This window comes from Sceloporus undulatus, chromosome 1 (genome assembly GCF_019175285.1).
Source record: "Sceloporus undulatus isolate JIND9_A2432 ecotype Alabama chromosome 1, SceUnd_v1.1, whole genome shotgun sequence".
NCBI classification, from domain to species: Eukaryota; Metazoa; Chordata; class Lepidosauria; order Squamata; family Phrynosomatidae; genus Sceloporus; species Sceloporus undulatus.
The window spans coordinates 377,475,229-377,484,980 of record NC_056522.1 but is presented as its reverse complement, the minus strand read 5'-3'; the positions used below and the strand labels follow the sequence as shown (position 1 = coordinate 377,484,980).

The window sequence follows — 9,752 nt, the reverse complement described above, 5'->3', positions numbered from 1 at the left end:
TCCAATACACTTGCATATCACCCCATGGTTGGTCACATATGGCAAGCCAAGGATTGCTTTTAGGTGAACCGACAGGGACATCTCTTCAAACTGGAAGTGAATTCATTTTTAAAAGCAACAACCTTTAGCCCACAAACCTGCTACTGGTGATTACTGCAGGCTTCTTAGAGGGCTAGTATATTTGTTGTACACTGGTACCCCGGGATACGAATGCGCCGCGTTACGAAATTTCCGGGTTACGAAAAAAATCCATTAAAAAAAACTGTTCCGGGTTACGAAGGTTATTTCGGGTTACGAAAAAATTTTTGGTGCTTTTCGGCGCTTTTTCGCACCAAATCGCGGCTTTCGCTATTAGCGCCTATGGGGCTTTGGCTTGCGAATGCTTTTCGGGTTACGAATGGCGCCGCGGAACGAATTAATTTCGTAACCCGGGGGAGCCCTGTACTGATTTGTAAGTTTTGGTTAAACCAGTTTAGAAATGTTTCAGTGCAAACAGATCAACAGATCAAGGAATCTGGTATTCTAGACAAGTCCCTGGGTGATGACTATGAATCCTCAAAGGGCACATAATCTTGTCTTTGAAGAATGGCGTCTTTGAACGGTAGTATGTCTTGGTCCATGCCTGCGATCACGACAGATGTAAGGTATCTCACGCATGAGAGTGAAAGAAAGCCTGGTGCACTGATTCCAGCTCCAGCTCTTCAGGGAAAGGAAACTCATCAGTGTAATGGGTTGGATCCCTTCCGCTGCCATGTTTCCAGTAGCTGAATGCAGGGGGCTTTTTTGGAACTCAGCCTCCAAGAAAGGCGGCGGACCCAAGAGCGAAAGACAGAGGTCCGGAAAATGATGAAGACCCACGGGTCGACAATGGAGTTCACTGAAAAAAATCGCAAGGCTGTAAGGTCAGCTTTCTCATCGTAATCCGGGGCAAACGCCCCAACATAAGCACGGATCTGTGGAAAGGAGAGAAAAGAGTCACTTTTGATCTAACACGACAGAATTGAAGAAATCAAAGGTATAGCTGTATTCATCTGTAAAATCAGTATGTAAAGAGATCTTGTAGAGATGCATCTTAGGAAGTAGGCTTATGCTGCCAACCTTTCTTTCTTTCTCAGTCTTAGTCTCAAAGGTGCTACAAGATCTCTTTACATACAGAATTGAAGAAAATCTGGCATCTTGATGTCAAGGGTTCTGAATGCCAGGAATAATTGCCCATTTCCACTTCCTAGCACTTGCCTCACACCTCCCTTCCAAACAGTTCTTTTATTCACACAAATATAAAAAATCATGCACATAGTTACTCTAGATACTAATGTATAAGTCTAGAAATTTAGGTCAAAAATTGACCCCAAAAACCCGAGTCGATGCATCCATGGGTAGGTACTGTACTTTAACTCTTATTTTAAAAAGGAACCTTTCCCTGGAGAAAAGCAAGTGTATCATCTGCCCTGGAAGCACTGAACCCCCTCTATTTTCTCATCCATCCAGCCTTTAGTATGAGCCTGCATTGGACACAAACACCCAACCATTTATCTAATAATAATAATAATAGTGCTTAAGACATCAACAGAATTCCATCCTAAAATTTCTATTCCCAGGGAGATCTCTAAGTTGTTGCAATTTAACAGGGAAGAAGAAAGTACATACTTGTAGGTATTTTTACAGCATAATCCCTATAATCTTAGAAGGTAGTTGCCTAATGAAAAATAGTGAAAGGTTTGTGAGTCTCTAAAACCACATAAATATTGCAACAATCAATGACAGATCCACAAACACAAACATAATGGTCTACCTTTCTGCAGTGTGTGTGTACATGTGTGTATGTGTGTGTGCACACTTGCATGAGTGAGCACATATGGTATTTGTGCAGTAAAAGCTCCCCCTTGTGGCAAAACACCAGATCCATTCTGTCATTATGCACAAAGGGCAAGTCTGCACATAAATGTATTTATGTGAATTGCTGTGGATTTGTATCCATGGTTTATTGTCTTCACTTTCCTGCACAAATTCACATCTATTCATCACCCAAAAATGTGCAGCCGTCCAAATTCATGCAAAGCAGATGAATGGCCACATGTGCAATAATCTGCGTTTCTGCACATTTCTACAGATACTCCTGTAAAAACCGTGAAGCCTTTTTCTGCAGAATTTAAGGAGTTTTTCATTCCTCAAAATGCCTGAACTCCTGAAAACCATGTCTGGCTGGATCACATTTTATTCAACTAGAACGAGGAGTATTTTCATTGTGTAGACCAGTGGTACACAAACTGTGCTCTTTAAGGGATTTTGGACTTCAGCTCCCAGAATCCCAGACTATTGTCAACCGAGGCTTCTGGGACATGAAGTCCAAAATCTCTTAAAGTGCACAGTTTGGGAGCCATTGGTGTAGACTAACCCTCAATTACTGAATGTTTTCTCTGGAAGAGGCAAAGCATCCTTTCCAGAAGCAGGAGAAAGGGATCTCTGGGGCTGCAGTAAATCACAAAATCATAGACCCAGAGGGGATCCCCAATACCATATAGTCTAACCTTCTACATAGGCAGGAAATCCACAGGTAAAGCATCCCTTGCAGGCTGCCGCCCACACTCCTTAAAAACTTCAGATGAAAAAGAGTACACACCCTTCTGAGACAGTCTGTTCCACTAGCAAACAGCTCTTACCCTCAAGGAAGAAAGACATTATCATTTCACAGCTTCCAGACTGTCTAGCAACTGGGGGCTTCCCTGTCAGCGGGGCGGTGACTCTGCTCTGGAATCCTACTGTCTCCACTGGTGTTTGTTCTGGTTTCCGCTTAACTGATCCTTCAAAGTTTCCTGTTTTTAATTGTCACATTTGGTGTTCATGCCTACGCTACCTCAGATGTATGCAAAGGGGTCTTGCAACAGCTTTGAGACTAACTATGCAAGAGACGTCACAGCATAAACTTTCATAGACTTGGTCTACTACTTCAGATGCATGGAGTGAACTGGTGCCCAGGAAGGACTTTTATAGCCATGGAAATCATTAAAACAAAACCTCACAATTCCCACAAGTTTTGCATTTCTATGGCTATCCATTGTTGTTGTTGGGTGCCTTCAAGTCATTTCTGACTTAGAGTGATTCTAAGGAAAACCTATAATACGTTTTTCTTGCTGAGATTTGTTCAGAGGAGGTTGTCATTACCTTCCTCTGAGGCTGAGAGCATGTGATGACCTACATCACTCAATGGGTTTCATAATTGAGCTGGGAATTGAACCCTGGTCTCCAGAGTCGTAGAATCATAGAGTTGGAAGGGGCCATCCAGTCCAACCCCCTGCCATGCAAGAACTCACCATCAAAGCACCCCCAACAGATCCAGCCTCTGTTTAAAAACCTCCAAAGAAGCAGGACTCCACCACCCTCCGAGGGAATATGTTCCACTGTTGAATAGCTCTTACTGTCAGGAAGTTTTTCCTAATGTTGAGGTGGAATCTCTTTTCCTGTAGCTTGCATCCATTATTCTGGACCCTGTTCTCTGGAACAGCAGAAAACAAGCTTGCTCCATCCTCAATATGACACACCATCAAATACTCAGTCATAGTCATAGTCCAACACTCAAACCACTATGCCACACCGGCTCTGGCTATCCATATAGTTTCATGAGCAAGGTCTTTCCTGGGTAACACTTCTCTCCATGCATCTGAGGATGGAGATCAAGTCTATGAAAGCTTTGCTACAACTTCATTCACCCCCGTTAGTCTAAAAATTACTACAAGATCCCTTTACATACTGATAATTCAATCTAATACAGCTATGTCTCTGAATTCTACCTCCTATGATGGTGCGATTTCCTAATTTTTAAAACACTGTTTTAAAAAAAAACACACCAAAGAAGCATGCTAGTTGCATGAATCAACTTATGGAGCTACTAGATTGTGAGGCTGCCTTTCTCAGCTAGATGTGGCCCAGTCTGGCTGGGGAAGATGAAAGTGGGAATCTAGTACACCTGGAAAGTGCCTGATTTAGGAAGCCTGTCATACGGTGGAAAGGACCAGGGTTTCTGCACAGAGATATTCCCTGAGGGTATCTGTAGAGGGGAAGGCAATGGCAAACCTCTCCTGAACAAATCTTGCCAAGAAAACCCCATGATAGGTTCACCTTAGGGTTGCCATAAGTCAGAAATGACTTGAAGGTACACAACAACAACAACAACAACAACAAAGGCATCACCATAACATGGACTTTGGCGCCTGGAGGGAATGTTGGCTATGGGAGACAATCTAGTCTTGCCATTTACAACTTGCATTTGGAAATGGTATAGGCCAAGAGGACACAGCCAGAAGACTATCCTGAACCCCGGGGATCAGTTTCAAGCCTGTTTCCCAGCAGAAAAGTACATCTGTTTGTAATTACAGTTAAACTTGTGCACGCTAAAAATTCAGGGCCATTGTTATAATCTAAACAGAACTGCAAAAGGCAAAGAAGCACATCTTTTCCAGGATGTAGGGAGGATGCACTATCGCCTTATCTGCACCCTCCCAAGCAGGATGGCATGTGAGCTCAGCTGTAAACATCTTTTGCTTTTGTGATCTTGAACCAGATTTGCAAATCGAGGGAGTTTTAATAGGGTGGAAAGTTAGATTGGGGAGTTTATTTGAAAGCTATTTAAAACCTGACAAGCATCAGGCTCATCTTTGGGGCATGAGTGCAGAGGGTTGAAGATGCTCTCTGGCCAAGTCATTTTCGAGAACAGCGGATGTTGAAGTCAATGAGTTGGGAGTCAGTAAAGCTTAGAGGAGTGATTTCAATGGCAATTCCCTGAATCCAGCAAAATTAGTGACAGCTGATCCCCTCCATGTCATTGGGGATGGTGAGTCCATTCTGGAACATAGTATGAAGTTGAAATGAGCTACTCAAGAGGCTGAACCCATCTGGAGGGTCAGGGGTCAGCAATCTGGACAGCTCCTTTAAGGTCTGGACTTATACAGTATGTCCCCCATATACGGAGGACCAGTACCTGCAGTTTCACTTACCTACACCTGAAATAAAATGTTCCTTGTAGGCATTTCCTAGGTCCACCAGTGCAATTCCATGGTATGCTTCCAATGGAAGTTGACCATAGAATTGTAGTGGAGCAGGGACGTAGCCAGGATTTTGGGAAAGGGGGGGTCCAGACTAAGTGCCACCATTTTGAGAGGCTAAGAGCCCCCCTAGACACAAAATGTAGGAAAAATGTAGGACATGACGCACAACAAAATGTAGGACAAATTGCAGGACGTTCAAAAATGGAGAACACACCCAACTAAAAGTCAAAAACATTAATAAAAAACAATATAAATTCATGTTTCTCAGTCATGCTCAAAATGGAGAATATTTTGACATTCTTCCTGGATAGGAGGTTGGGATATAGCTTTGTGTGTTAGACTAGGAGGAACTTCCTGAGAGTAAGGGCTGTTCAACAGTGGAACACACTCCTTCTTCAGAGTGCAGCGGAATCTCCTTCTTTGGAGGCTGTCTTTAAGCAGAGGCTGGATGGCCATCTGTCAGTGGGGATGTTTTGATTGAGAGTTCCTGCATGGCAGAATAAAGGGGTTGGACTGGGTGGCCCTTGCATTCTCTTCCAACTCTACGATTCTATGACTCTGGAGACCAGGATTCGATGAAAATCTGATTCTCTCCAACAGAGAAGGCTAAATATCTTACATGGGGCACGTGTCAATGACGTGGCTCATGCATCATGTCCAAATGGTGCGGCGCACAAGGGACATCACAGCGCTTGTCACGCTCTCTCAGCCTTAAGGGAAGGTGAAGGCAAATCTCCTCTGAACAAATCTTCCAAGAAAACCATTGGGCAAGTCACACTCTCTCAGCCTCAGAGGATGGCAAAGTCAAACTCTCTCTGAACAAACCTCCCAAGAAAACCTCTTGAAGGCACACACTCGCACACACCCAAGTCACCAAAGGCAGACTCTCTGAACAAACCAAGAAAACCCACTAGGCAAGTAAGTCACAGACTCTCAGCCTCAAGGAAAGTCTGGCAAAGGCAAACTTCTGAATAAACCAGGATGTTTTGAAACTCCTCCTGGGCAGAAACATAGGATGTGTCCTGGATAAAGGAGGATGTCTGGTCACCCTGATAAAATGGAGGATGTTTTGACATTGCTCCTAGGCAGGGCTGAAATGTGTGTCGTATCCTGGATAAAGGAGGACGTGTGTCTTCCTACCAAATGTGGAAGACATTTTTACATTCATCCAGGCCAGAAGCTGTAGAGGGGAAGGCGGCAATTGACAAATCTTGCCAAGAAAACCCCATGATAGGTTCACCTTAGGGTTGCCATAAGTCAGAATGACTGAAGGTACACAACACAACAACAACAAAGGCATCAATAACATGGACTTTGGCGCCTGGAGAGGGATGTTGGCTATGGGAGACAATCTAGTCTTGCCATTTACAACTTGCATTTGGAAATGGTATAGGCCAAGAGGACACAGCCAGAAGACTGTCCTGACCCCGGGGATCAGTTTCAAGCCTGTTTCCCAGCAGAAAAGTACATCTGTTGTTAATTACAGTTAAACTTGTGCACGCTAAAAATTCAGGGCCATTGTTTATAATCTAAACAGAACTGCAAAAGGCAAAGAAGCACATCTTTTCCAGGATGTAGGGAGGATGCACTATCGCCTTATCTGCACCCTCCCAAGCAGGATTGGCATGTGAGCTCAGCTGTAAACCTTTTGCTTTTGTGATCTTGAAACCAGATTTGCAAATCGAGGGAGTTTTAATAGGGTGGAAAGTTAGATTGGGGAGTTTATTTGAAAGCTATTTAAAACCTGCACAAGCATCAGGCTCATCTTTGGGGCATGAGTGCAGAGGGTTGAAGATGCTCTCTGGCCAATCATTTTCGAGAACAGCGGATGTTGAAGTCAATGGTTGGGAGTCAGTAAAGCTTGAGAGGGAGTGATTTTCAATGGCAATTCCCTGAATCCAGCAAAATTAGTGACAGCTGATCCCCTCCATGTCATTGGGGATGTGAGTCCATTCTTGGAACTAGTATGAGTTGAAATGGCTACTCAAGAGGTGAACCCATCTGGAGGGTCGAGGTCAGCAATCTGGACAGCTCCTTTAAGGTCTGGACTTATACAGTGTTCCCCCATATACGGAGGACCAGTACCTGCAGTTTCACTTACCTACACCTGAAATAAAATGTTCCTTGAAGGCATTTCCTAGGTCCACCAGTGCAATTCCATGGTATGCTTCCATGGAAGTTGACCATAGGATTGTAGTGGAGCAGGGACGTAGCCAGGATTTTTGGAAAGGGGGGGGTCTCAGACTAAGTGCCACCATTTTGAGAGGCTAAGAGCCCCCCTAGACACAAAATGTAGGAAAAATGTAGGACATTGACGCACAACAAAATGTAGGACAAATTGCAGGACGTTCAAAAATGGAGAACACACCCAACTAAAAGTCAAAAACATTAATAAAAAACAATATAATTCATGTTTCTCAGTCATGCTCAAAATGGAGAATATTTTGACATTCTTCCCTGGATAGGAGGTTGGGATTATAGCTTGGTTGTGTTAGACTAGGAGGAACTTCCTGAGAGTAAGGGCTGTTCAACAGTGGAACACACTCCTTCTTCAGAGTGCAGCGAATCTCCTTCTTTGGGGCTGTCTTTAAGCAGAGGCTGGATGGCCATCTGTCATGGGGATGTTTGATTGAGAGTTCCTGCATGGCAGAATAAAGGGGTTGGACTGGGTGGCCCTTTGCATTCTCTTCCAACTCTATCGATTCTATGACTCTGGAGACCGGGATTCGTTGAAAATCTGATTCTCTCCAACAGAGAAGGCTAAATATCTTACATGGGGCACGTGTCAATGACGTGGCTCATGCATCATGTCCAAATGGTGCGGCGCACAAGGGACATCACAGCGCTTGTCCACGCTCTCTCAGCCTTAAGGGAAGGTGAGAAGCAAATCTCCTCTGAACAAATCTTCCAAGAAAACCATTGGGCAAGTCCACACTCTCTCAGCCTCAGAGGATGGCAAAGTCCAAACTCTCTCTGAACAAACCTCCACAGAAAACCTCTTGAAGGCACACACTCGCACACACCCAAGTCACCAAAGGCAGACTCTCTGAACAAACCAAGAAAACCCACTAGGCAAGTAAGTCACAGACTCTCAGCCTCAAGGAAAGTCTGGCAAAGGCAACTTCTGAATAACCAGGATGTTTTGAAACTCCTCCCTGGGCAGAAACATAGGATGTGTCCTGGATAAGGAGGATGTCTGGTCACCCTGATAAGGAGGTGTTTTGACATTGCTCCTAGGCAGGGCTGAAATGTTGTGTCGTTATCCTGGATAAAGGAGGACGTGTGTCTTCCTCCAAATGTGGAGACATTTTTTACATTCATCAGGCCAGAAGTTGAACATAGGACACACATCCTAGAAAAGGAGGACATCTGCTCACCTTACAAAAAATGAGGACTTTTGAAATTCCTTCTGGGCAGAGTCTGAAATGTAGGATGTGTCCTATAAAAGGAGGCAAGGAAAAGAGCCAAAGCTCTCGATATCTGGACCCCAAAACATACTCTAACTCCCAGAATTCCATAGTCATGAGCCAGAAATGAAGCCAAGCTCGATATCTTGGACCCCAAAACATACTCTAACTCCCAGAATTCCATCGCCAGGAGCAAAAGACCAAGCCTCGATATCTGACCCCAAAACATACTCTAACTCCCAGAATTCCATAGCCAGGCCCAAAAGAGCCAAGCCTCGATATCTTGACCCAGAACATACTCTAACTCCCAGAATTCCATAGCCATGAGCCAGAAAGAGCAAGCCTCGATATTCTTGACCCCAGAACATACTCTAACTCCCAGAATTCCATAGCCAGGAGCCAGAAAAGAGCCAAGCCTGATATCTTGATCCCCGAACATACTCTAACTCCCAGAATTCATGCCGAGCTTAGAAAAGAGCCAAGCCTCGATATCTTGACCCCAGAACATACTCTAACTCCCATTTCCATAGCCAGGAACCAGAAAAGAGCCAAAGCCTTGATATCTTCACCCCCAGAACATACTATAACTCCCAGAATTCCATAGCCATGCGCTAGAAAAGAGTTAAAGCGCTGCCCAACCTGGTTATTTTTTAGTGTGGATGAAGCCTCTAATGCAAGCCTCTCCTCCCTCCCTCCCTCTCCTCCAGGGCTTCCTTCTCGGGCACCCCTTTCCTCAGGCCCTGCAAAAAGGGCACTTCCTCTGGCTTTGCCAGGGCCAGAAGGATAGAAAAGGGTGCTTGTTGGACATAGCCCAAACAAACGCCAGGGAGCCACTTCTGCCTCCTCGAAGCTAGAGGCGAGCAAGTAGTGCACTCCCTGGCATTTGTTTGGGGCTGAGTTGCCCCTTTTCTCTCCTCTGCTAAGGGAGGGGGGGTCCGGACCCCAGCAACCCCCCCCTTGGCTTACGTCCCTGGGTGGAGGAACTAGAAATGCCTACAGAGGTGTTCATTCTAGGGAATCTCTAGGTCCCTCCAGTGCAACTCTGTGGTCACCCTTTGTCGGAATTATTCTTCAATATACTTACCCTGTTTCACATTTCCACGGTATGCCTAGGAACATATCCCTGTGGAGATTGGGTGGTCATACCCAGTGACTCAGAGAGCCCTGCCTGGTACAGTGGGTCCCTGCTTGTACTGCAGCCCCATCACTCACAGCACCATTAAGGTTGTTTTTCGAGTTCAATACCAGCAGTGCTCAGGCTTGCATCTTTGAGGTTGCACAACTGAGTATCCAGTTTGTTGGG

General features: G+C 44.9%; 1 protein-coding gene across 1 annotated transcript in view; it reads right to left on the bottom strand.

Annotated features, from left to right (window-relative positions):
- Window positions 1-446: 446 nt before the first annotated feature.
- The window catches only part of PTGDR (prostaglandin D2 receptor), a 28,458-nt gene continuing 19,152 nt past the window's right edge, over window positions 447-9,752 (bottom strand). Inside the window, exon 2 of the mRNA XM_042445743.1 lies at window positions 447-953. Coding sequence (XP_042301677.1) covers window positions 720-953 — 234 coding nt within the window. The 3' untranslated portion in view covers window positions 447-719. The remainder of the gene's footprint in view (window positions 954-9,752) is intronic.